The 26,869-nt window shown below is 61.8% G+C and overlaps 2 protein-coding genes across 2 annotated transcripts; one reads left to right on the top strand and one right to left on the bottom strand.

The window, feature by feature from the left end:
- The first annotated feature begins 3,551 nt into the window (after positions 1 to 3,551).
- On the top strand, positions 3,552 to 15,958 carry PLVAP (plasmalemma vesicle associated protein). The gene is made up of 6 exons (XM_076001516.1): positions 3,552 to 3,943; positions 6,342 to 6,438; positions 6,943 to 7,655; positions 9,995 to 10,055; positions 10,210 to 10,291; positions 15,331 to 15,958. Exons 1-6 carry the CDS (start codon positions 3,587 to 3,589, stop codon positions 15,335 to 15,337), a joined length of 1,317 nt encoding a protein of 438 aa, XP_075857631.1. The 5' UTR covers positions 3,552 to 3,586; the 3' UTR covers positions 15,338 to 15,958.
- Positions 15,959 to 20,954: 4,996 nt separating this feature from the next.
- On the bottom strand, positions 20,955 to 25,883 carry GTPBP3 (GTP binding protein 3, mitochondrial). Its single transcript, XM_076001515.1, has 9 exons — positions 25,559 to 25,883; positions 24,973 to 25,220; positions 24,761 to 24,847; positions 24,468 to 24,670; positions 24,169 to 24,241; positions 23,926 to 24,069; positions 23,578 to 23,743; positions 22,853 to 23,131; positions 20,955 to 21,943 (listed from the first exon to the last, which is right to left on the bottom strand). The coding sequence occupies exons 1-9, from the start codon at positions 25,609 to 25,611 to the stop codon at positions 21,718 to 21,720; spliced, it is 1,479 nt and encodes a 492-aa protein (XP_075857630.1). The 5' UTR covers positions 25,612 to 25,883; the 3' UTR covers positions 20,955 to 21,717.
- Between the last annotated feature and the right edge of the window lie 986 nt (positions 25,884 to 26,869).

The raw sequence follows: 26,869 nt of genomic DNA, 5'->3' as shown, positions 1-26,869 counted from the left end.
GGCCTGATTTTGCGATGACTCTCCGAGAGAATCCGGAGGGATTCATGCCCAGAGTTTCCTGTGGACAAGACAGATTGTTTGCAGGAAAAAACCAAACGCTCCCGGCAGGGCCCGGGCACCGGCTCCATGGGCTGCCCGCACCCCGCCCTCGCCTCCTCCCTCCGGGACGCTCTCGCCGGGACTCGGCCACCTTCCCAAAGTAACTGTTTAGAGATTTTTATTTATTTATTTATTTGTTTATTTTTATTTTGAGACAGAGTCTCGCTCTGTCGCCCGGGCTAGAGTGAGTGCCGTGGTGTCAGCCTCGCTCACAGCAACCTCAGACTCCTGGGCTCCAGCGATCCTCCTGCCTCAGCCTCCCGAGTAGCTGGGACTACAGGCATGCGCCACCACGCCCGGCTAATTTTTTTCCTATATAATTTTAGTTGGCTAATTAATTTCTATTTTTTAGTAGAGATGGGGTCTCGCTCTTGCTGAGGCTGGTCTCGAACTCCTGACCTCGAGCAATCCTCCCGCCTCGGCCTCCCAGAGTGCTGGGATGACAGGCGTGAGCCGCCGCGCCCGGCCTGTTTTTAGGGATTTTAGACACTGCAGGCAGAGATGTCAATGGAAACAACCTCGTTGGAGGAAAAATTGGTGACAGCTAGCAAAATGTGCCCACCTTTGGACCCGGAGATTTCCTTTCTGGAAATTCTATTTCAAATCTTCTTTTATTCATTGCGATGAAAATCTTAGAAACAATCTAAATGACCGTCCCTAGTTGTTAGGGCAACATATGTGGTGACAACTTAAACAGCAGGCAAAAGGAATCAACAAATCTCAAAGACATGATATTGAACAAAGAGAGGAAAGGCTACCTTTACCTTCTCTGTTAAAAAAAAAAAAAAGCTGGCGAATAAAACAATTATTCCAAAAATATTTCTATCAAAAGTGTGAGATCAAAATGCCAAAAGGAAACAGAATTTGTTTTTGAGCTTGATACAAACAACACTAGTAAATATATTTAAATCTCTGGTTCTTGCCATGAGTGTGGCAGCTCACGCCTGTAATCCCAGCACTTTGGGATGCTGAGCTAGGAGGATCGCTTGAGGCCAGGAGTTCAAGACCAGCCTGAGCAACATGGCAAGACCCCGTCTTTCTCTACAAAACATTTTAAAAAAGAAAAAACAAAGTGGTGGCTCACGCCTGTAATCCCAGCACTCTGGGAGGCCGAGGCAGGAGGATCACTTGAGCTCAGGAGTTCGAAACCAGCCTGAGCAAAAGCGAGACCCCATCACTACTAAAAGTAGAAATAAATTAATTGGCCAATTACAAATATATAGAAAAAATTAGCCGGTCGTGGTGGCGCATGCCTGTAGTCCCAGCTATTCAGGAGGCTGAGGCAGGAGGATCGCTTGAGCCCAGGAGTCTGAGGTTGCTGTGAGTGAGGCTGACGCCATGGCACTCTAGCCTGGGCAACAGAGTGAGACTCTGTCCTCCCCCCAAAAAAAACAAAGACGAAACACAACTCTGGTTCTTACACTGTGACAATTGCTCGAAACTGTAGCATATCAGTACCATCAAGTCCAAGGTGGCTTTTTGGTTCTCTGGGAGTTTAAGGTTGCCTTTCTTTTTCTTTGTCAACTGACTGCCATCATGTCTATACATACAAACATATATGCGACACCTTCAGTATATCATGAATAGCCAAGATTTTGGTTTGTTTTTTTTTTTTAAAAACAGAGTCTCACTCTGTCATCCGGGCTAGCTCACAGCAACCTCAAACTCCTGGGATCAAGCGATCCTCCTGCCTCAGCCTCCCTAGCAGCTAGGGCTACAGGCACACGCCACCACACTGGCTGATTTTTAAGAATTTTTTGTAGAGACAGGGTCTCACTATGTTGTCTAGGCGGGTCTTGAATTCCGGGCCTCAGGTGATCCTCCCACCCCGGCTCCCCAAAGTGCTGGGATTACAGGGGTGAGCCACCGCACCCCCGGCCTTGTCTCCACCTTAGACAGAGGAAAACAGGCCCCAGGAGAGGAAGTCACTTGTCTGAAGTCCCAAAGCTGGTAGGTGGCACAGCCAGAGCTTAAGTCCAGAGCCCTAAACTGTGACCCTGCGTCCACTGTGCCTAGTCGCCCCTCCGCCCCTGCTCTGGGGGGTTCTGGGGGAGGGGGGTGGCCAACCTGGAGAAACGGCCGGTTGGGCACCGGCTGCAGCCCCCAACCCGCCTTCCCCCACTGGCTGGGAAGGGTCCGGAATCAGGAATCACCCGGTCACTGCAAAGGCCAAAGGTCAGACTTGGGTTTCCTGCCCACCCCTGGGAACTTCCTCCTTCCCAACTCAACGCCGCCTCCCTGAGCCCCACCCTGGAGGACCCCTCCCCGCTGCCGGCGCCCTCCCGTCCCCACCACCCCGCGGGGGGCCGGTCCCCACGCCCCAGCCTCCACGCGGCCGTGCCCCCCAATAGGCAGCGCACAGCCCCTGTCTGATTGCCACCCACCGTCCGGGGGCCCGACACCGCCGCTCCCGCTCAGCCAGCCCTGACCCCACGGGCCTAGGAGTCCCGTCCCAAGACCCGGAGCTGCTCGAGGCCAGGCCGGGGAATGACGCTTCTCTGGGGGGCCCTGGCGGGTCCCCACTACAGCGAGCAAAGAAGGGACTCGCTCCTGGTCCCGGAGACGGGCGGCACGCGCTGTCCCTCCATGCCCAGATCCCGTCCCTGCCGGCCCGGGGGTGACCCCGCAGTGACCCCAGGAGACCCCGTGGTTTTCAGTGCCAGGAGTGTCGGGCGGCGCAAAGCCCGGACCCCACCCACCGATCTGACTCTTCTCCTTCGCCGTCCTCCCATGGAGCCCCCAGATAGTGCCGCAGACAGGAGACTATCGCCATAGCAACAGCCACAGGGCGACACGGGCACCGGGCTCACCCCATGCGACGGAGGGGGAAACCGAGGCCCAGACACGCGAGGCCCCGCCCCTCAGCCTACCCGGGGTGCAGCCGGCTCTTGGCGGCCCCAAGCGACGCCAGAGGGTGGGACGCCAGAGCCTAGGGCACAGAGCCACCGCCACACACGGCTCGGCCCTCCAGTGTGCAATTACTGAGCACCTACTGTTTGTCCACTCCCGGGCTAAGCCTTCCCCACGCTTCAGCCCGTGCCATCGGAAGGCAGCCGGCCCCGGGAAGCGCGCGCGCGCGCCTGTAGCCAGCCGGCGGGAACCCCAGAACGCTCCTTGCTCCTTCCCGTGCCTCAGTCTCCCCCCTGCGCACACACAAGGGCGACAGCAGCTGGGCCCGGCCCCCTCCGCGAGCGGATGTGGGGCCCGTGCCAAGAACGGCCCGGGGCGAAGGCCAGGAGGGACGGGGGTGGGGGGGGGGCCGGGGCCTCTGCCCGTCCCTGGGGGAGGGGCGGGGACAGCTGGTGACACTCAGAGGCCCGGCCCCGCCCCGCCCCTGGCAGCCAGGGTGGGAGTGTTGAGATAACCCGCAGCCCCCGCTTCCTCCCGGCCAGGAAGGAGCCGGCGGGGGAAGTATTGAGGGGGCTGATATAAGCCCGCGGGCGGCCGGGCACAGGCGCGGCGCGGGCGGCGGGCGCGGGCGCGGGCCATGGACCGCGGCGGGGCGTACGCGCGCGCGGGCGGCGGCGGGCGCGGCTGCTGGTACTACCTGCGCTACTTCTTCCTCTTCGCCACGCTCATCCAGTTCCTCATCATCCTGGGGCTGGTGCTCTTCATGGTCTACGGCAACGCGCACGTGGCCACCGAGTCCAACCTGCAGGCCACCGAGCGGCGCGCCGAGGGCCTGTTCGGCCAGGTGAGGGGGCTGCTGGCGGCGCAGGCCAACCTGTCCCGCGAGCTCAACCTCACCGCGCAGGCCAAGGGCGCCATCATGCAGATGCTGCTGGCCGCGCGCCGCGACCTCGACCGCATCAACGCCAGCTTCCGCCAGTGCCAGGCCGACCGGGTAAGGCCGGCCTCGCGCCCTCGGCCTCGGCCTCCCCGCCGGGACTCCCGCGGTCACGCGCCCCGCGTTCCGTGTGGGATAAGCAGTGGGCTTCTTTTTTGGGGGTTTTTTTTTGGGGGGGACAGTCTCGGTTTGTCGTCCAGGCTAGAGTGAGTGCCGGGGCGTCAGCCTCGCTCACAGCAACCTCCAACTCCTGGGCTCAAGCAATCCTCCTGCCTCAGCCTCCCGAGTAGCTGGGACTACAGGCATGCGCCACCATGCCCGGCTCATTTTTTCTATATATATTAGTTGGCCAACTAATTTCTTTCTATTTGTAGTAGGGACGGGGTCTCGCTCTTGCTCAGGCTGGTCTAGAATTCCTGACCTTGAGCTATCCTCCTGCCTAGGCCTCCCAGAGTGCTGGGATGACAGGCGTGAGCCACTGCACCCGGCCTTTTTTTGTCTTTAGTACGTCCACATCCCTGCTGTATTGGGTGGTGGGTTTGCCTGTTTGCTTTCATTGTTCGGAGACAAGGTCTCACCCTGTCCCCAGGCCTGGAGTGCAGTCAGTGCTGTGATCACAGCTCCTCACAGTGGCCTCAAACTCCTGGGCTCGAACTTTCCTCCTGCCTCAGCCTCCCGAGTGGCTGGGACTACAGGCATGCGCCACCATGCCCGGCTAATAACTTTTCTATGTATTTGTAGTTGGCCAGCCAATTTCTTTCTGTTTTTGGCGAGACGGGGTCTTGCTTTTGCTCAGGCTGGTTTCGAACCCCTGACCTTGAACTATCCTCCCCCCTCGGCCTCCCAGAGTGCTGGGATGACAGGCGTGAGCCACCGCGCCCGGCCCAATAAGCTATTTCCAACTCGGGCACCCAGTATCTGGAGGATTTGACCCTTTTGTACATGTTATCCTTGAGTGAGAACAAAATGCTCTGAGCTTTTGTCCAGCCAATTCCCAGCTGCAGCTAGCCTGTGCCAGAACATTCTGGATGCTCTATCTATGCCTATTAAGTCAGGGGCTCAGGGCTGCCTGTTAACATCTAGGATGCCCAGTTAAACCTCAATTCCAGAGCACCAGTGAATAATTGTTTTAGTTACAAGTGTACCCTAAATATGGCATGGTGGGAGTGAGGCCGAGGCAGGAGGATCGCTTGAGGCTAGGAGTTCAAGACTAGCCTGAGGCCGGGCGCGGGTTGCTGACGCCTGTAATGCCAGCACTCTGAGAGGCCAAGGTGGGCGGATCGATTGAGCTCAGCAGTTCGAGACCAGCCTGAGCAAGAGCGAGACCCTGTCTCTATTAGAAATATAAAAAATTAGCCGGGCATGGTGGCGCATGCCTGTAGTCCCAGCTACTCGGGAGGCTGAGGCAGGAGGATCGCTTGAGCCCGGGAGTTGGAGGTTGCTGTGAGCGAGGCTGACGCCACGGCACTCACTCTAGCCCGGGAGACAGAGTGAGACTCTGTCTCGAAAAAACAAACAAACAAAAAAAAAACTTAACAATTTGGGCTGGGAGCCGTGGCTCACGCCTGTAATCCCAGCACTCTGGGAGGCCAAGTCGGGAGGATTGCTTGAGGTCAGGAATTGGAGGCTGCAGTGAGCTGTGGTGACGCCACAGCACTCTAGCCAGGGAGACAGAGCTAGATTCTGTCTCAAAGGAAAGAAAAATTGAAAATCATAGATTTTTTTTCTTTTCTTTTCCTCGAAGTCGACAAATTCCTCTGGCTCACAATTCCTCAGGGTTCTATCTCCAGGGATCCGGGGGTCCCTGGCTTGCGGGCCGCCCAGCCCCAGCCCAGAGACGGGAGCGCAGTGCTGGGAGACAGCCCCGCCGGGCCCCTGCCGTGGCAGCTCCGTTGGTCTCTGATCTTAGTGAGGACAAATGTTGGTGTTCCTGCTGCCCTGGTGCTGCTAAGCACTGGGGATTTTGGTGTTTGTTTGTTTTGCTTTATTTATTAGAGACAGGGTCTCGCTTTGTCACCCAAGTTGGAGTGCCGTGGCGTCAGCCTAGCTCACTGCAGCCTCAAGCTCCTGGGCTCAAGCGATCCTCCTGCCTCAGCCTCCCGAGTAGCTGGGACTACAGGCATGCGCCACCATGCCCGGCTAATTTTTTCTATATATATATTAGTTGGCCAATTAATTTCTTTCTATTTATAGTAGAGACAGGGTCTCGCTCTTGCTCAGGTCTGGAACTCCTGACCTCGAGCGATCCTCCCGCCTCGGCCTCCCAGAGTGCTGGGATGACAGGCATGAGCCGCCGCGCCCGGCCCACACTTCTGCAGATCAGAGAAACACCCCCCGCCCTGGGGCGATGCCCTCACGAGCTCGGCTCCGCCAGCCACCTGGGGGCCCCGCGTGGGGCTGGGCCGTCCCAGGAAGGCTGGCCGCTGAGCTATGTCCGTGTCCTCCCGCCGGGCAGGCCGTGGACGCGACCAATCTGCGGTACGTGGCTGCCATCATCCTGAGTGAGAAGCAGTGCCAGGACCGTCTGCAGGAGACCAACAAGAGCTGCGACGGTGAGTGCTCAGCCCAGGGGGGAGAGCCGGGGCCGGGCGGACTCTCTGTACAGTGCTCCCAGCGGCTTCTGACCTGCCTGGGTCTCTCGAGCCCACAGGAGGGAGAGCCAGGGCCGGGTGGACTCTCTGTAGAGTGCTCCCAGCGGCTCCTGACCTGCCTGGGTCTCTCGAGCCCACAGGAGGGAGAGCTGGGGGCTGGGGGGACTCTCTGTACAGTGCTCCCAGCGGCTCCTGACCTGCCTGGGTCTCTTGAGCCCACAGTCGGAGAGCCGGGGGCTGGGGGGGACTCTCTGCACAGTGCTCCCGACCACTCCTGACCTGCCCGGGTCTCTCGAGCCCACAGGAGGGAGAGCCAGGGCCGGGTGGACTCTCTGTAGAGTGCTCCCAGCGGCTCCTGACCTGCCTGGGTCTCTCGAGCCCACAGGAGGGAGAGCTGGGGGCTGGGGGGACTCTCTGTACAGTGCTCCCGGCAGCTCCTGACCTGCCTGGGTCTCGCCCCCTCAGCGCTGCTCCTCATGCTGGGCCAGAAGGCCAGGACGGCGGAGGTGGAGCTGGCCAAGGAGAAGGCGGTGTGCGGCAAGGACAGGGAGGGCCTGGCGCTGGCCCGGCGCGCGGCGGAGGAGCAGCTGGCCGAGTGCGGGCGGGCCCGCGAGCAGCAGCGGCAGGAGCGGCAGCTGGCGGAGGACCGGCTGCAGAAGGTGCAGGCGCTGTGCCTGCAGCTGGACAAGGACAAGTTCGAGGCCGACCTGCGGAGCCTGTGGCGGGACTCCATCATCCCGCGCCGGCTGGACTCCCTGAGCTACGGCCTCTACGCGCCGCTGGGCCCGGAGCTGGACGCCATCCGCCGCAGCTGCGACCTCCTGCCCGGGGTCATGAGCTCCAAGGTGGAGGAGCTGGCCCGCAGCCTCAGGGCCGGCATCGAGCGCGTGGCCCGGGAGAACTCGGACCTGCAGCGCCAGAAGCTGGAGGCCGAGCAGGGGCTGCGGGCGGGGCAGGAGGCCCGGGAGAAGGCGGAGAAGGAGGCCCAGGCCCGGGAGGCCAAGCTGCAGGCCGAGTGCGCCCGGCAGACGCAGCTGGTGCTGGAGGAGAAGGCGGCCCTGCGGAGGGAGCGGGACGGCGCGGCCAAGGAGCTGCAGGAGCGGAAGAGGGAGGCCGAGCAGGCCAAGATGCAGCTGGCCGTCAGCAACTCGGCCCTGGACACCTGCATCAAGGCCAAGGTAGGCCGGCGGGGCCCCCAGGCTGCCCCGGAACCGGGCCCGGGCGCAGGGCTGGTGGTGGTGGTGGTGGTGGTGGTGATGGTGGTGGTGACCTTGAACTTGAGCCGGGAGCCGGGTTTGAGGTTGGCTTCCCGGTCTGCACCGGGGGTGAGCTCCGGGCTCCCTGGGGACGCCCGCCCAGCACTGGGACCCGGAGGGAGTGGACAACGGAGGTGGGGAGTGGAGAGAGGGGAGGGAGGTAGACTGGAGTGCAAGGTCGGTTTGTGCCTCCAGCGGTTGTCGGGTCTGGGGTTGTCATCCGGCTGCCACTGGAGCTGGGGTCTGGCTTGACTCTAAACGGAGGTTGATGGCTGGGCACGGTGGCTCACAGCTGTCATCCCAGCACTCTGGGAGGCCGAGGTGGGAGGATTGCTCGAGGGTCAGGAGTTTGAGACCAGCCTGGGCAAGAGCGAGACCCCGTCTCTACTATAAATAGGAAGAAATGAGCTGGACAACTAAAAATACACAGAAAAAATGAGCCGGGCGTGGTGGCGCATGCCTGTAGTCCCAGCTACTCGGGAGGCTGAGGCAGGAGGATCGCTTGAGCCCAGGAGTTTGGGGTTGCTGTGAGCGAGGCTGACGCCACGGCACTCACTCTAGCCTGGGCAACAAAGCGAGACTTTGTCTCAAAAAATCAATCAATCAATCAATCAATAAAAATAAAAAAGGATGTCGGCCAGCGCGGACAGGGCACTCGGGTTCAAGTTGGGCCGAGATGAGCTCCCGGCCTCGGCCACGCCCAGAGTTGGTTAAAGTTGGGGTAAAGTCTGGGTTCCCCTCGGGACTCCACAGATCTCAGCCTCGGGGGTGAATCTGGAGTTGGGTTGCGAGGAAAGGGCACAAGTGCAGTCAGGCGCCAGACGGAGGGCGGTGGCCGGGCGTAGGGCCGGGCGAATGGCGAGCCTGGATCTGGGCCACTGCGGGCTGGGTGAGCGGAGGCATTGAGCCTGGAGTTGGGGATCCGGCACGTGCAGGCGGCCGGTGGGTCTAGACATGGTGAGCGCTTTGGGGACAAGGGTGCAATTTCAAGTCCCGCCGGCATTGGGACCCGGGTTGGTATTGACAACGGATTAGGAGTTGGGGTTGGGTTGGGCTTAGGGTGACCGGCTGGCTGAGGGTTGAGTGGGCCGGAGCTGGGGTAGAGCTGAGCTAAAGGATTGGGCGGGCCGGGCGCGGTGGCTCACGCCTGTCATCCCAGCACTCTGGGAGGTCTAGGCAGGAGGATCACTCGAGGTCAGGAGTTCGAGACCAGCCTGAGCAAGAGCAAGACCCCGTCTCTACTATAAATAGAAATAAAGTAATTGGTCAACTAAAAAAATATAGAAAAAATGAGCTGGGCATGGTGGTGCACGCCTGTAGCCCCAGCTACTCGGGAGGCTGAGGCAGGAGGATCACTTGAGCCCAGGAGTCTGAGGTTGCTGTGAGCGAGGCTGATGCCACGGCACTCACTCTAGCCTGGGCAACAGAGTGAGACTGTCTCAAAAAAAAAGGAAGGATGGGGTGGCCCTGGGTGGGGGCTGGGGGGACATCGGGTTTGGAGCGAGGCCAGTGTGGGTGCTGATCTGGGGGGGCGGCTGGGCTGAGACGGGCTTGGGGCAAGTGAGGGGCCCCAGCTGTTTCAGGGTTGAGGTCTGGTCTCCACAGAGGCTTAGGGTGGGAGTGGAGTCCGGGCTGGAGTCCGGGCTGGGGTCGGGTTTGGGGTGGGGGCTGTGGGTAGAGGCTGGAACCGGGTGTGGAGTCGGCCGGTGTGTGCGGGTGGGCCCGGTGGGCCCGAGGGCTGGGGCCGGAGCAACGGACTCACGGGGGACGCGGGGCCCGGGGGTGGCTGGGATCGGAGTCAGATCCGGGGGAGCGCGGGGTCAGGCAGGGTCGGTGGCCTGGGCGGGGCCGGGGACTGAGTTCAGAGCCAGCTGTGCCCGGCGGGCGGGCGGCGGGGACTGGCTGAGGCTGCCCCAAGGCGGCTTTAGGGCCAGGGGCCGGCGGGGTGGGGTGGGGCGGGGCAGCCACCGAGGATGGAAGGGGCCGCGGAGGGTGGGCCAGCCGTGCCCACTTGGGGCCGAGGAGGGGCGTGGGGGCCTCGAGGGAGACTGGGGCAGGCCAGCCCTGCAGAACGGGGTGTCTGAGGGCGGCCCAGGGAGGCGGGTCCCTGGAGTCCCCAGGCCGTTCGAGGGTGCGGGTGGGTGCAGGTGGGTGCGTCCGTCACGCGTGTGTCCTTCCACACGAGGCTGGAAGGAGCCTCGCGGGGCCTGGAGCTCAGGGGCCCCGGCCCCTGCCAACCCCCTCCCGCCTTCCGCCCACAGTCACAGCCGCTGTCGGTGCCCAGACCCGTGGGGCCCGCCCCCAACCCCCCGCCCGTCATCGGTGAGTGACCCGGCAGAGCCAGGAAGGGGGGCGGGGGGTCCTTTCCACCTGGCAGCCCCCCCATCCTGCTGCCCTGGGCCCCCGTACCCCTAGCCCGGGGGCAGGGGCTGCTGAGGCGGCAGGGCCAGCTCGTCCCCTCCCTCCCTCTCTGCAGACGCCGCTGGCCTCGAGGAATTCAAGAGGAGGATCCTGGAGTCCCAGAGGCCCCCTGCAGGCAGCCCCGCCGCCCCCGCCAGGTGAGACGCCGCAGGCCAGGCAGTTCCTCTCAGGGCTGTGGGTGAAGCTGGCTCCCAAAGCGGGAGGAAGGGAGGCTGACATCACAGTGGCTGCCTCCTTTTTTGGGGGGGGACAGAGTCTCGCTCTGTTGCCCAGGCTAGAGTGAGTGCAGTGGCGTCAGCCTCGCTCACAGCAACCTCAATCTCCTGGGCTCAAGCGATCCTCCTGCCTCAGCCTCCTGAGTAGCTGGGACTACAGGCATGCGCCACCATGCCTGGCTCATTTTTTTTCCTATATATATTAGTTGGCCAATTAATTTCTTTCTATTTATAGTAGAGACGGGGTCTCGCTCTTGCTCAGGCTGGTTTCGAACTCCTGACTTCAAGCAATCCTCCCGCCTCGGCCTCCCAGAGAGCTAGGATGACAGGCGTGAGCCGCCTGTATATATATTTTTAGTTGGCCAATTAGTTTCTTTCCAGTTTTAGTAGAGACGGCTCTTGCTCTTGCTCAGGCTGGTCTCGAACTCCCGATCTTGAGCAACTCGCCTGCCTCGGCCTCCCAGAGTGCTAGGGTGACAGGCGTCAGCCACCGTGCCTGGCCTGGCTGCTTCCTTAATTGAGCGCCTGCTGTATACTAGGCCCCCCTGCTGGCCTGGGGGACACAGCTGTCACCAAAACACACCCAGCTCTGTCCTCATGAAACTCTCTGAGCAGTGGGCCAGACAGACCATGTGTCATGATAAGACAACCCAAGAGTCTACAATTATTAGGCACCATCGTGAGCGCTACGCGGTCCTAAGCACGTTGGTTAAATCAGCTCCCTGATTTAATAATCCTCACAACCCTAACGGGTGGGCAAGCTGCCCTGATTTCCACTTTCCAGATAAGGAAAGTGGGGCCCAGAGAGGGCATGCGTTGCCCCCCACGCAACACAGCCAGGGAGCGGCACAGCTGCTACACGAACCCCCTCGATCGGACTCCAGAGAGGCAAGGGAGGCGAGGAGACCCTCCTCCCGGGCCTGAGCTGGAGCCTGAGAAGGAACCGCCTCAGGGAAAGGAGGAGGAACAGCGTCTCAGGCAGCAGGGACAGCCAAGGCACAGACCCGGAAGCTGGCCAGGGCAAGAGAGGAGTCTGGCCTCGCCCGGTGGCTCACGCCTGGAGCCCCAGCTACTCAGGAGGCCGAGGCGGGAGGATCGCTCGAGCCCAGGAGTTCAAGACCAGCCTGGGCGACATGGCGAGACCCCCGTCTCTACACAAGCTGAAACGATCAGGCAGCGGCGGCTCACCCCTGGAGCCCGAGCTACTCGGGAGGCTGAGGCAGGAGGATCGCTGAGCCCAGGAGGTGGAGGCTGCAGTGAGCTGTGATAAAGCCACTGCACTGCAGCCTGGGCGACAGAGCGAGACCCCGGCTCTTAAAAAAAAAAAGGTGGGGGGGGGAGTCTCTGCAGTCCAGGCTCGGAAACAGGTTGCTAACCGTAAAGTGCGGTCCACAGAGGGCCAGAGCAAGGGGCGCCCGGGGCCGCCGGCACACGCCGAGGTCATGGCTCGCTGCCTTTGCCCGTCACCTCCTCCTGGGCTGGTCATCCATCCGACTACACCCTGTGCGTCACATGGTGACTCAGGCCGCCTTCCCAAGAACACCCTGTGCTCCCTGCAGTTCTCGGCCCCCCACGTCCCGGTGCAGGAGTCAGGGGTGGGCATTGTCACCCCCACCTCAGGCTCCAGGAGGCACCGAGGGGTCTCTAAAGTCGGATCCCCTTGACTCCAAAGACCCGGCCTGAGGCTGACGTCCAGCTCCGGCTCCGCCATGCCTCTTACATACCCCCTCCGACGGGGAGCTCACCCCCTTGCCAGGCGGCCCTTTGCCCGCTTTGCGACGGTCGGGCTTGCCTGGGAGAAAGTTCTCAGCCCCAGAAAGCCCCCCAGAAAGGGAAGCAAGAAGGTGGGGAGGAGATCCCCGTCCCAGGCAAACACAATCCCAACCCCCACACCCCTCCCATCTTGGCAAGGAAGGACGATCTATTATTACCCCCACTTCTCAGAGGAGGGGACTGAGGACCCAGGGAAGTAACCAGCTCGGGGTCATGAGCCCGGCAAGTCAGGGCCAGGGCCGGGCTCCCAGCCCAGGGCCGCCAGGGCTGAGAACCGGGGAAGCACTTGACATTGTTTACCCTAAGTGACGTCGCCCTGCTAGGAAACAATGTGCACTTAAGCCGGGGCCTCTCCAGCCTCCCTCTTCAGGGTCGCAGGAAGGGCCGGCCCTCCCCTGAGAGGGGGACCAGGTACCAGGGGCCGGGGCCGCCCGCTCTGCCTTCCCCAGGCAGCTTGGAGCAAGTCACCGGAATTCTAATTATTTTTAAATTATCATTATCATTGTTTTAGAGAGCCAGGGGCTCGCTCTGCCGCCCAGGCTGGAGTGCAGGGGCGCGATCGTAGCTCACCGCAGCCGCCAAGCGCTGCGGGATTACAGACAGGAGCCACCACACCGCCCAGGGCTTCAGACGCACCTAACAAAGTGACACGGCCCAAGGCCACGACCAATTCAGCCACCCCATGCACAGGGAGAGCCGATCTTTCTTTCCACTCTGACGCTTTCTTTTTTGTTGGGGTTTTGTTTTATTTTTTTGAGACAGAATCTCGCTCTGTTGCCCAGGCTAGAGTGAGTGCCATGGCGTCAGCCTCGCTCACAGCAACCTCAGACTCCTGGGCTCAAGCAATCCTCCTGCCTCAGCCTCCCGAGTAGCTGGGACTACAGGCATGCGCCGCCACGCCCGGCTCATTTTTTTTTATATATATATGGTTTTAGTTGGCCAATTAATTTCTTTCTATTTTTAGTAAAGACGGGTCTTGCTCTTGCTCAGGCTGGTTTAGAACTCCTGACCTCGAGCGATCCTCCCGCCTCGGCCTCCCGGAGTGCTGGGATGACAGGCGTGAGCCGCCGCGCCCGGTGAGATCCGAACATTTTTAAGTCATCTTGTACCGGTGACAAGTGCACCGGGTTTTCTTTACCTAATGAGAGGGAACGTCCTTTGGCGATGAACTTAAGATGACAAGGTGGACATAAGGACAGACGCTGAGCAAATCTTTGTCCAGCGCCCTCAGTGGCTGGAAATGGCAAAAAAAGCATCATGGAACGGCTTCGGGTGGGCGTTCAGCCCTGGCTCTGCGGCTCTGAGCTGGGCTCACAGCGAGCGTCACTCAAGTTCATTGTCACCGCTGCCACGATGTGCTCGCCCACTCTGCCTGTATTTACCGGGCAGCTGCTGGGTGCTGGGCCACAGCGGGGAATAAGGCACAGAACCCCCCACGCTCGTGGGGTTCACAGTCCAGTGGGGCAGACGGATGGTAAACCAGATGAATGTGCCATTCGACACCCCTTTGGTGACAACCAAGACGGGAAAACTATAAGGAAGTGTGGAAAGGCCAGACTTCCGGTTGGCACACTGGCTCACGCCTGTAGTCCCAGCACTCTGGGAGGCTGAAGTGGGAGGATCACTTGAGGCCGGAAATTCAAGACCAGCCTGGACAACATAGCAAGACCCTATCTTGGCCGGGCGTGGTGGCTCATGCCTGTAATCCTGGCACTCTGGGAGGCCGAGGTGGGCGGATTGCTCAAGCTTGGGAGTTCGAAACCAGCCTGAGCAAGAGTGTCTCTACTAAAAATAGAAAGAGATTAATTGACAAACTAAAAATATATATGCAAAAAAAAAACAAAACAAAACAATTAGCCGGGCATGGTGGCGCATGCCTGTAGTCCCAGCTATTCGGGAGGCTGAGGCAGGAGGATCGCTTGAGCCCAGGAGTCTGAGGTTGCTGTGAGTGAGGCTGACGCCACGGCACTCACTCTAGCCTGGGCAACAAAGTGAGACTGTCTCAAAAAAAAAAGACCCATCTCCACAAAAAATAGAAAAATTAGCCGGGCATGGTGGCATATGCCTGTAGTCCCAGCTACTCGGGAGGCTGAGGCAGGAGGATTGCTGGAGCCCAGGAGTTGGAGGCTGCAGAGAGCTACGATGAGGGCCCTGCACTCTAGCCCGGGTGAAGGCTGGAATTTTTCCGTGGGGGACAGGGCGGGCTTCAGGGAGGAGGTGAAAGGGCCCGGCCGAAGGCCCCACCTGGCGCCTTGGAACCAGGAGGGACCGCCGAGGGCGGGAAGTGCAGGTGCGGCAGGCAGGTGACCAGGGCGGGCCAGGCAGCAACGGGGGCTGCCGTGAGGACTTGGGGAGCCCCGAGAGGGCCGTGAGTGGAGGAGGACGCGGCCCAGCGCAGGCGTCCACAGGCCCCCCGGGCCACTGGTGCCCGACAGACATGGGGACGAGGGGGCTCCTGTCTCAGGAAAGTGGGGTGCGGGAAGGCGTGGCCCCCGCAGCCAGGGCCGGAGCTGGGCGATCCCTGGCTGAGGACGGGGACGGGGACCGGAGCCAGCCGAGGACCGAGAGGCCACTCGGGCCCCAGGGAAGAGGGGGAAGGAAGGGAGAGGACCCGGCGGAAGCGAGCCTTGGCCGCAGCCCCCTCCTCCCCGGGCAGGAAACGGCCTCTGCGCCGAGCGTGACCCCTCGGGAACGCCGCCAGGCCGGGAGGGGCGGGGCACCCCAGCCGGCAGGAGGCTCACGCGAGGGGCCCTGGAATTGTTGGGGCTTCGTGAGGGTTGGGGGGCCCTGATGGGGAGGCCAGATCGCGAGGCCTGGGCTTCGTCCTGGGGAGCCATGGAGGGTGTGTGAGCGGGGGCAGGTTCCCCGCCCAGTTCTGTGCAGACAAAAGGGGGAGACTGAGGCCCGAGCTTGGGGACCAGTGGGGCAGGTGGGGGCGGCGCGAGCAGGGCTGGGGGCAGCTCCTCCGTGTCTTCAGGACCGCGGGAAGCAGCGGCACGACACGCAGGCCGGCCGGGCGGAGGCTGAGCGCTGGCGAGGTCGGGCCTCTCCGGCCCTGGGTCTCAGCCTCTGGTCCTGGGCGGGCGCTCGGTCTCCTCCCCGGGCCAGGGCGGGCGCGGGCCGAGGGGTTTGTCCGTCCGTCCGTCCGCCTGACCGATTGTCTCGCTGCCGCCCCCTTCGCGCCCCAGTGGCTGAGGAGGCCGCGGGCCTGAGGACCGAGCGGAGGCCGGGACTCGCCCGTCTGCGGACTCGCGCGGCCAGACGCACCCGGAGCCGGACGCAGTCCCTCCCGCCGCCGCCGGACCGCCGCCCTCGCCCCGCGTAACTCCCGCCACAGCCCCGCCCCGCGACCCCCCCATGCACGGCGGTGACGTCACACATAGCCGCGACGGTGACGTCACACCGCAGCGGCGGTGACGTCACGCAAGCCTCAGCGGTGACGTCGCACACGGACAGACACGGCCACGTTACTCGCAGACGCAGCGAGGAAGGACATCACCCCCGGCCGCAGTGACGCCACACAGGTGCAGCGTTGACGTCACGCGCAGGCACGGCCTTGCCGCGCACAGAGGTAGCAGTGACGTCACCACAGGCGCAGTGATGGCGTCACACACCGGGCCCCGACATCACGTGTGCACACCCCCCTCCACGCACTCCCCGCGTCGCGCAGCTCTCCCGCCTCCAGTGTCCTCGCCCCCCGCGCGGACCGCAGCGCCAAGTGCAGGTGGCCCGCCTTCCGCGCATGCGCGCACGCCCCGCCCGCGGCTGCAGAAACGCTAGTGGCACTTAATAAACGTCGCCAAACCCCTTCGAAGCCTCCAGAGCTGTGATTTGTTTTTTTTGTTTTTTGTTTTTGAGACAGAGTCTGGCTCTGTTGCCCAGGCTAGAGTGAGTGCCGTGGCGTCAGCCTCGCTCACAGCAACCTCAGACTCCTGGGCTCAAGCGATCCTCCTGCCTCAGCCTCCCAAGTAGCTGGGACTACAGGCATGCGCCACCATGCCCGGCTAATTTTTTCTATATATATTAGTTGGCCAATTAATTTCTTTCTATTTATAGTAGAGACGGGGTCTGGCTTTTGCTCAGGCTGGTCTCGAACTCCTGATCTTGAGCAATCCACCCGCCTCGGCCTCCCAGAGTGCTGGGATGACAGGCGCGAGCCACCGCGCCCGGCCTTGGTATTTCTTTTAAAAAGCAGATATCCAGGCTGGACGCAGTGGCTCACGCCTGTAATCTTAGCACTCTGGGAGGCCGAGGCCGGCAGATTGCTTGAACTCAGGAGTTCAAGACCAGCCTGAGCAAGAGCGAGACCCCGTCTCTACTAAAAAAAGATAGAAAGAAATTAATCGGCCAACTAAAAATATATAGAAAAAATGAGCCGGGCATGGTGGCGCATGCCTGTAGTCCCAGCTACTCGGGAGGCTGAGGCAGGAGGATTGCTTGAGCCCAGGAGTCTGAGGTTGCTGTGAGCGAGGCTGACGCCACGGCACTCTAGTCCAGGCAACAGTGAGACTCTGTCTCAAAAAAAAAATAAAAAAATAAAAATAAAAAAAAAGAAGCAGACATCCATTTGTAGCTTTGGCTTTTCTCGGTTTGCAAAGAATTCCCCAGGTATCGAGAACAATTTCTGAGGAAACACAGCCCTAGTGAATTGCAGGAATTCCTCCTCATCAGAATGAGTCTCGGAGTAACATCACAAACAGCCCGGGCCAGTTGTTTTGTTCTTGTGGTGCCACGAGATTCCAGAAAAGGCACCAGTGTCCGTTTGGGGAGCAGCCAGGGAGAAGCAAACTGGAGGAATGCAAGGAAAACACACTGCACCCAACCGGCTGGGGTGGGAGACAATTTTAAAAGCCATAACACGCAGTGCTGGTGAAGATGTGGAGAAAAGAGTGTTTTCCGACAGGACTGGTAGAAATGCAAATCCTACCGTGGCCCTTCCAGAAACTACTTTGGCATCACGTAATAAAATTAAATATGCCCAAGGCCGGGAGCGGCGGCTCACGCATCATCCCAGCACTCTGGGAGGCCGAGGCGGGAGGATCGCTCAAGATCAGGAGTTCGAGACCAGCCTGAGGAAGAGCGAGACCCCGTCCCTACTACAAATAGAAAGAAATTAATTGGCCAACTAATATATATATAAAAAATTAGCCGGGCATGGTGGCGCATGCCTGTAGTCCCAGCTACTCGGGAGGCTGAGGCAGGAGGATCGCTTGAGCCCAGGAGTCTGAGGTTGCTGTGAGCGAGGCTGACGCCACGGCACTCGCTCTAGCCTGGGCGACACAGTGAGACTCTGTCTCAAAAAAAAAAAAAAAAAAAATTAAATATGCCCAAACCCTTTGGCTCAGCAACCCCATTCCCAGGACGTTGCCCCTGAAAAGTCAAAACTCCAGGGCGTTAAGCAAATGGCCGTGGCGGGAAAGGCTGCCTAAAAATTGTTTTCTAGAATCTCAGCTTGTGCCGCCCGCACCCCCTTGATGCCTTCCCAGCCCGTCCCCGGGGACGCCGGGCAGGCAGGGATGAGTCACGAGGAGCCAGGGCTGGCAGCGCCACGCTTAGGGAAGGCTTGTCTGGCGGGACAAAGGAGCGATATTTCCGGGATGCGGAAGCGCGGGTGAGAGCCGGCCGCTGCAGGAAACACTCGGCTGGGGCCCCGCCGGGCCGGGCCAGGGGGGTCAGCCCCGCCAGACTGCCCAGACGGGCTGGGCCAGAGGCCCCAAGGAAGCGGGGGCGTCCCTGACCCTGGGCCTACTGTCTGGGCGGCCCGGAGTCCTCATGCCGGCCGGTCCCCCCGGCAGCCACACGAGCCCTGACTTGGGGTTCTAGAACCAACCATCCCTGGGTTTGAAGCTTGGCTCAGTCAATCCTAGACTCTGTTTGCCCCATCCAAGAAATGGGTGTCATGAGCCCCTCTCCCGCTCACACACCCTCCGTGGCTCCCCATTGCCCTTAGAACAAAGTCTAGCTCCCCCCCCAAAAAAAAAACCGCACACAGTCACAGTGCAAGCTCTTGCCTCCAGCTGTCCTGGACGTGTCATTCTCCGACAAAAGGCTCACCAAGCCTTCATGTGTGCTGTGCCTTCAGACTAGAACGTCTTTATCTTTTTTTCTTTTTTTTTGAGACAGAGTCTCGCTTTGTTGCCCAGGCTAGAGTGAGTGCTGTGGCGTCAGCCTCGCTCACAGCAACCTCAGACTCCTGGGCTCAAGCGATCCTCCTGCCTCAGCCTCCCGAGTAGCTGGGACTACAGGCATGCGCCACCACGCCCGGCTAATTTTTTATATATATATTAGTTGGCCAATTAATTTCTTTGTATTTGTAGTAGAGACGGGGTCTCGCTCTTGCTCAGGCTGGTTTTGAACTCCTGACCTCGAGCAATCCTCCCGCCTCGGCCTCTCAGAGAGCTAGGATTACAGGCGCGAGCCACCGCGCCCGGCCTACAACATCTTTTTCTTGCCTGACAAACTCTTCCTCCTTCGGGGCCCAACTCCAGAGGTCCCTTCCTCCAGGCAGCCTTCCTGGATGGGACAGATGTAGCCCGGGGTCCTCCTGTGGGACCCCCTGCCTTGCCCCTCCCTCTTTCCAGGCCTGACCCCGGCTGGAGCTCTGGCTCTCCGGGACGAGCGGGTCCCCGGGGTTGGGGGGTTGCAGACTGGCCGACCGGGCCCCTCCCTGACCCTGAGGTCCCCCCGCCTGGTGCGCCGGTGACTCGCTGGGGATTTCCTGCCACCTCTATAAATAACCCCCACGCATGGCGGCTTCCCACAAACCGCCTCACCCTTCTTGGAAAAAAGGGACGGTGGCCAAGGACCCGAGCCCAGCTGTGCGCCAGGGCCCCGGGCGTCTGGCCTGAAGAGCGTCCCTGTGCCCCGCAGGGCCCGGGCCCTGCCTGCCCCTCCCGGGAGCCTCCCTGCCCGGCCCCTGCTGGGCCCACAGCACGGCTCTCCTCCGCGCACCCTTGGTTTCTCTGCAAGCTGCGCCCTGCAAGCCATGGTGCCCGTGCCCCCAGCTCCTGGCGTGACTCTCTCCCCGAACGGACACACGCACCCCAAAGCCTGTGAACCAGCAGGAGCCCGGGGTCCCCGTTGGTGGGGTGGCCAGGAAATTCTGGGGCCCCCTTCCGACCCAGTCCGTGCCCTTTTGTCGGCCCTGGTGCCCCCCGTGAAACCGGACGGCGTGAAAATCCAACCACTGGGGGCGGAGATCTTCTTTCCAGAGTCTTGGAAAGATCCTGACGGTGCTGAGGGCTCGGTTTCTGCCTCCGCCCAGGGGCGAGAGGCACGGACACGCGCCAGGTGGGGCGCCGAGGCCTGGGTCCGCCCTGCAAGGGGAGAACACCCGGGCTCTGCGGGGCGCCAGGAGCCACCTGCGCTGGGGCACAGTGCCCCCTGCTGGCCGGCCACCGCCATGTCAGGCTGCAGGATTGTCTTGGACACCTGCCTGCCTTGCAATTGGTTCCCGCTGTCCCTTCATCGCCTCCTCCTCCTCCTTCTCTCCTCCAGCCACAAAGGCCACCCCACTGCCCTGCGAACGCGCCACGACGCTCCCACCCCAGGGCCTTTGCACGTGCGCTGTCCTCCCTCTCGGACACTCTCCCCAGCCTCCTCCATCTGGCTCCCCCCTTCTCACCACTCACATCTCAGCACAAACGTCACCTCCACCAGGCGGCCCACCCCCCGGGACTCCTCCTCCTAAACTCACACGGCAGCCATCAGACCTCACTGTAATGATCTCTGTGTCTTCGCTAACAAGGGCAGGGACCGTGGCCGCGGTCCCCCCTGGTGTCCCCAGCAACATGCACAAGGGGCCCTCGGCAAACTCAAATTTGGGTTCAGACAGACTCGTGTTCAAACCCCGAAGCTGGGGCCCCTCCGGCAAGTGACTGCTGTTCTGAGCCTCAGTTTCCTCATCTGTAGCACTGGAACAAAGCGCCCACGGCAGCGTAAGCTCCTGCGAAGAGGCAACAGTCACGTGTGCGATGCCCGCTCTTCGCAAGGGTTTGGTAAACGGTCACTGAGTGAATGAATGAAGATTGAGCTTGTGCAGGGAGTACGGCCTGTGGATTTTGCAAGTCACTTTTTTTTTTTTTTTTGAGACAGAGTCTCACTCTGTTGCCCGGGCTAGAGTGAGTGCCATGCTGTCAGCCTCGCTCACAACCTCCAACTCTTGGGCTCAAGCGATCCTCCTGCCTCAGCCTCCCGAGTAGCTGGGACTACAGGCATGCGCCACCATGCCCGGCTAATTTTTTTTTTTTTTTGTATATATATTTTTAGTTTGCCAATTAATTTCTTTGTATTTATAGTAGAGATGAGGTCTCGCTCTTGCTCAGGCTGGTTTCGAACTCCTGACCTCAAGCAATCCACCCGCCGAGGCCTCCCAGAGTGCTGGGATGACAGGTGTGAGCCACCGCGCCCGGCCTGCAAGTCACTTTTAAGACACAGGACGCAAAATGTTACCAGGGCCAGCAGTGCATGCCTAGTCCCAGCTACTTGGGAGGCTGAGGCAGGAGGACTTGAGCCCAGGAGTTGGAGGCTGCAGTGAGCTGTGATCACACCACTGCACTCCAGCCTGGGCAACAGAGCAAGGTCCCGTCTCTACAAAGAAACAAGAAAAATTAGCCAGGCATGGTAGTGCGTGCCTACAGTCCCAGCAACTCAGGAGGCTGAGGCATGAGGACTGCTTAAGCCCAGGAGTTCGAGACCAGCCTGGGCAACATAGCAAGACCCCATTTCTTAAAAAATAAGAGAGAAAAGATAAAATTTTAAAAAGAGACAAAATATCAAGACTAATACTAAAAAAGGAAAAAGAAACGACAACTTTTAGGCCAATAACACAATTTATATACATGATACAAGACAAACATATATTTGATAGGTGCACCCACAAGGATGTAAATGTGCTGAGAAAGTTCTGGAAAGACACATAAACCATGACCCCAGGAGAGGGGATAAGGGAGATTTCCACATTAAAACAATTCCGAATCACCTGAGTCTTATACATCCCTTTGGTATTTGCAAAATAAATTAAAAACAAGGATGCAAAAACCCCTGAGATCTTCCTATCTCCGTCCCACTCAGGTCTCCTGGCATCTGGTGCCCGGAGTGACCTCCATGCAGCCCCACTCCAGGGCCTGAATCTCTATCAAGTCCCCTGCAGGGAGCTCACGACCCCTGAAGGCAGTTGCTCTGCTTCTCTGTTTTGTCTTTGTTTTGAGACAGGGTCTTGTTCTGTCACCCAGGCTAGAGTGCAGTGCCACGACCACAGCTCACTGCAGCCTCCAACTCCCAGACTCAAGTGATCCTCCTGCCTCAGCCTCCCGAGTAGTTAGGAAGTATAGGCAGGCACCACCATGCCCATTTTTCTATTTTCTGTAGAGATGGGGTCTTGCTATGTTGCCCAGCCTGGTCTTGAACTCCTGGCCTGAAACCATCCTCCCACCTCAGCCTCCCCAAAGTGCTGGGATTACAGGCGTGAGCCACCGCACCTGGCCTGCGTCACCATTTTGGAATCAGGTTCTTCCTTGAGTGACCGGGAACCCCATCCGGGCCGAGCTGCTCCTACACCCCCCGAGGAAGCCCCCTCACTTGCCCACGCAGAAGTCCCGGAAGATGATGTCCAGGACCTCCTCGGTCCCCCCTCCACCTGTGAGGCAGGTCAGGTGGCCCCGGGCCACACGCAGGGCCTCGGCCGCCAGGGCCAGGTCTTTAGACTGCTTGTAGTGGCCGAGGGCATCCAGGCAGGCTTTGAGGTGATGCCGGTGCCTCTCTCGAGTCAGGAGAGGTGAGCCTGTGGACGGGTCCCCACACCTGGAACAGATAAGAAACACGGTCTCTGTCAACTCCCTTTTTTGTTTTTTGGAGTCTCACTCTGTTGCCCAGGCTAGAGTGAGTGCCCTGGCGTCAGCCTCGCTCACAGCAACCTCAGACTCCTGGGCTCAAGCGATCCTCCTGCCTCAGCCTCCCGAGTAGCTGGGACTACAGGCATGCGCCACTGTGCCCGGCTAATTATATGTATATAATTAGCCTTGAGCGAACCACCCACCTCGGCCTCCCAGAGTGTTAGGATTACAGGCGAGAGCCACCACGACCGGCTGATTTTTTCTATATATATTAGTTGGCCAATTAATTTCTTTCTATTTATAGTAGCGACGGGGTCTCGCTCTTGCTCAGGCTGGTTTCGAACTCCTGACCTCGAGCGATCCGCCTGCCTCAGCCTCCCAGAGAGCTGGGATTACAGGTGGGAGCCAGCAACCTCTTTTATTTATTTATTTGAGATAGAGTCTCATCCTGTTGCCTTAGCTAGACTGCAGTGGCGTCATCACAGCTAACTGCAGCCTCAACTCCTGGGCTCAAGCGATCCTCCTGCCTCAGCCTCCTGAGTAGCTGGGACTGCAGGCATGCGCCATCACGCTCAGCTAATTTTCAAATTATCTGTAGACACGGGGACTCATGACGTTGCCCAGGCTGGTCTTCAACGCCTGGCCTCAAGCAATGCTCCCGCCTCAGCCTCCTAAAGTGCTGGGGATTGCAGGCGTGAGCCACCGCGCCCGGCCTGGCTCAACCTTTTGCAACCACTGTTGGAAGGGGAAGTGGTTGTACCCACTTCATAGATATAGAGACTAAAGTCGAGGGCCAGTGCGAGCCCGACAAGGCCAGTGGCTCAGCCTCCGCTGGAACTTGGGTCAGGGCAAGCTGGGGCGGGTGCGGGGGACTCACACTGCAGCCAGCTCCTTCCGCAGGGCCTCCAGGAGGCCGGGCAGCCCGTCTCCCGTCAGGCACGACAGCAGCAGGCTGGGGGGCAGGCCGGGGCCGGGGCGGGGGCCCTCGGCGGGCAGCAGGTCCGACTTGTTCAGCACCAGCACAAGGCGCTGGCCGCCCTCCCTGGGGCTGCGCGCGCCCACGGTGGCTACGACTGTGTCCAGGAAGTCGCGGCTGGAGGGAGAGGCCAGGTCAGAGGCGTCCAGCATGGCCACGATGATATCCGCCTGCTCCAGCCTGGGGGAGCAGAAAGAGCCCACGGAGGGGCGGCGCCAAGTGGAGCAGGTGCAGGCTCGGGCACGCCGAGCCCTCAGCGGGGGGCGGGGCAAACACGCAGGGGGCGGCAGGGGCGGGGCTTAATGAGAACCAAAGCGCTGAGGTCCCCACTCGAAGGAGCTTAGTGACCTTCTGACTCAGGAAGGATGAAAAATAAATGCAACAGGGAGAAAAGGCAGAGGGAGGGTGCTGCGAACCCCTCCCAGCCCCACCCCAGTCTGCCCCCCAACCCCACCCCCACCTGCCCCCAACCCCACCCCCACCTGTCCCCCAACCCCGCCCCACCTGTCCCCCAACCCCATCCCCCTCTGCCCATTCCCAGCCCCACCCCAGCCTGCCCCCCAGCTCCACCCCCTCCCCACCCCACTCCCCTCCCTACCCCCATGTGCCCACCCCCGTGTGCCCACCTCTCCCGGGCCCGCCGCACGCCTTCCTGCTCCACGGGCCCCGCGCCCTCGCGCAAGCCCGCCGTGTCGCTCAGCAGCACAGGGAAGCCGGCCAGGTCCACGGCGGTCTCCAGCACATCTCGAGTGGTCCCAGGCTCCGGGGACACGATGGACACAGGCTTCCGGCCTTGGAGGGGGTCAGAAAGGGGACGGAGTAGAGGCACAGGAGCTGCTCCCCCAGGCTCTACCCAGGGTCTGGACAGAGCTTCGGTCCACTCTGGCCCCTCCCCGGCTCTGAACAAATGAGTTTCTCAGCTCCTGGCCCCGCCCCTCACCGCCAGGCCCCGCCCCTCACCGCCTGCCACGCACTGAGCAGGTTCACCAGGCTGCTCTTGCCCGCGTTGGGGGGTCCAGTGACCACCACGTGCGCCCCCGAGCGCAGCCTCTGCCCACGCCTGGCATCTCGCAGATGCGCACCCAGCGCCACCTCTAGCTCCCGAACTTCCAGGTCCGCTGCAGGTGAGGGAAGGCAGGCAGAGGAGACGGAGTGAGCGGGACCTTGGGGAGCTCAGATGCCAGGTGTCCCTGTCCCTCACCTCGAGGCAGACTCACCTTGCTCCAGGACACCCTCCTCCAGGTTGTCATCCTCACCGAAATCGATGTAGGCCTCCACGTGGGCCAGAGCCTGGGGGAGGGGAGGCAAATGGTGGTCCGGGCGCCTGGGAACCCACCTGGGAACCCACTGTCTCCCCTCCGATTTCCCCGCGCGCGCACAGCATGACCTAAGGGGCCAGACTGGCAGCTCGTGGGCAGGTTGCTTTCTTGTAGAGAACGCGCAGGTGGAGGGCTCTCATGCAGGGGGCGGACAGGTGGGGTCTCTGAGGCAGGGAATGGGCCAACGGGGCACATGCCTTGGTGAGGGTCCCGGCCCAGCTGCGGCAGAGCTGGCCCAGCTCCCCGTCCAGCTGCCTCAGGGCCTGCCGCCGCTGCGCCTCGGTTTCCGCGTGGATCAGGTCGGCCAGCCCCTCCACCTCGGTCAGGTTCAGCTTCCCGTGGGCGAACGCGCGCCTGGTGAACTCTCCTGCCTCTGCGGGCCGCAGCCCTGGCACGCTGCCTGCGGGAAGGCCGCGGGGTCCTGAGCCCCCCCCGTCCCCAGCCAGGACCACCGGCAGAGCCGGGCCTCGAACCCACGGCTGCAACTCACCCAGGGCCTGCAGGACGCCGCTCACCACGGCGGGGCCTCCGTGCACGTGGAACTCCACGCAGTCCTCACCCGTGAAACTCCGGGGACCTGACGTGGCCGGCAAGCCGGGAGTCAGGAGGAGGAGGAGGAGGGCGCAGCGTGGGCAGACCCCCGCAGCGGGGGAAACCGGGTCGTGAGAGCCCCGGGAGGCTCGGGGCCCGGGACGCGCTCACCTGGGAACCAGAGCACCAGCGCGCGGTCCAGAGGCTCCCCGGAGCGGGGGTCGCTGAGCAGGCGCAGGCTGGCCGTGCGGGCGGCGGGCAGGGCCCGGGGCGCCGTGAGGATGCGGAGCGCGTCGCCGCTGGCAGGGCCGCTGGCCCGGATCACCGCGACGCCGCAGCGGCCTTGGCCCGAGCTCAGCGCGAAGACGGTGGCCCCGGGGCTGGGGGCCGGAGCGCCGGAGCCCCGGCGCAGGCACAGCCTGGAGCGCAAGAGGGCGAGTCGGCGCGCCGGGAGCGCTCCGCCCCCCGGAGCGGCGGGTCGACCGAGGGGTCAAAGGTCAGGGGTCGTCCCGGGCCGGAGCCCCGCGGCCGGGGGACGCGCGGCCCGGAGGAGCCGAGGCCGCAGGGTGACCGGCCCGGGGGGCTCTGCGGCCGGAAGGCGGCCCAGGCGAGACCCGGGCTCGGGGGGCGCGCGGGCAGACGCAGGCGCGGAAGAGCGCGAACGGGCATGGACTCGGGCCCCCTCTAACCCAGGGAGCGGATCTGGGGTGCAGGCTGCACCCCCACGCTGCCACACCCCTTCCCCGGTCGTCCCCACCTGCGAGGCCCGCGTGCCGCCCGGGCAGCCGTGGTCCACAAGTCCCGCCACATGGACTTACAGCCGGCCTCACGCCTGCCCGACCTGCCGGCGTGGCTTCAAGTCCGGGCAGGAGGCCCCGCCCACTCCGCGGCGTGACTGGCTAAGGGCTCAGCGGCTCCCGACTGCCATTGGGCGCCTGGGGAGACGTCCCGCCCACCGGCTGAGGACCTTCGTTTCCATTGGCTGGCGCAAGGGAAAGCGGGCGGGGGCTCCACCGGGGTGGGTGTAGCGAAATGCGGTTCCCCGGGAAACAGTAGACCGACGATTTAGGGTCCTAGAGCGGCGGGGATCCGGGACAAGGGAAGTGAGCTGAGGGGACGGAGCTTGGCACCGAGCGCCGGTCACGGCGACGAGCCGGGTGTTTCCCAGCCGTCCGCGCCGTCGCCTTCGGCCCGCGTGCGCTCGGTTTTCGCGTCCGGGAACGGAGGGGCTGCACCTCTCTGCGCCCGGCTTGAGACCGGAAGCTCAGGGCAGCTCAGTGGCCGGGAGGGATGAGTTCCGGGGAGCCCACGCCCTGGGAAGATTCCTACTAGCTTTTCCTGGAAAAACGCTGCAGATGCTGTTTCCTCCCCAGCTCTCCCTCCCGCCGACCCCTCGGCCCTCGGATGCCCTCCGCCACTGGGCAAACGCATCCTCAAGGCCTAGCTCCAAGATGCCCTCCTCCTCCAGGAAGCCCTCCGGGAACCACCCCCAGCGCAGCTCCCCCGTGTCCCATCCGGGCTTCCCTGACTCTCCCCCTGGCCCAGGTCTGCACCTGCAGGGCCAAGTGTCCGGTCGGGCTCCGGCTCCCCGGAAGCCAGAACGGGCAGCCTCGGGGATCCCCCGCAGGTGGGCCCCGGGCCGCGCGAGCCGCGGGGCAGGGCGCCGGCTGGGCGGGTCCCCGGGGCTCCCTCGCGCGGCCGGCTCTGCGGTTCGCGGGCGCAGCGCAGCGGGCGGGCGGGCGGGCGGCGCGCTCGCGTCTGTCCCACGGGCTGGAGCTCCAGCGCCCCGCGCCCGCCCTGCTCGGCTTTTCTCAGCTGTGCAATAATAGCAGCGAAGGGTGACACTCTCCGTGTCTGCCTGTTCCATCGGTAACACGTATGCACCAAGCGCCAACTGTGTGCCGGGCATCGAGAACCAGGCCTGACATTTTTAGGGGCACTGTGCCCCAAGTCACAGGTTTTTTTGGTTTTTGTGTTTTTTTTTTGAGACAGAGTCTCACTCTGTTGCCCAGGCTAGAGTGAGTGCCGTGGCGTCAGCCTCGCTCACAGCAACCTCAGACTCCTGGGC

This window comes from Microcebus murinus, chromosome 4 (assembly GCF_040939455.1).
Source record: "Microcebus murinus isolate Inina chromosome 4, M.murinus_Inina_mat1.0, whole genome shotgun sequence".
Classification (NCBI taxonomy): Eukaryota; Metazoa; Chordata; class Mammalia; order Primates; family Cheirogaleidae; genus Microcebus; species Microcebus murinus.
The sequence above is the reverse complement of the archived record's forward strand: the minus strand, read 5'-3'. Positions and strand labels throughout refer to the sequence as shown.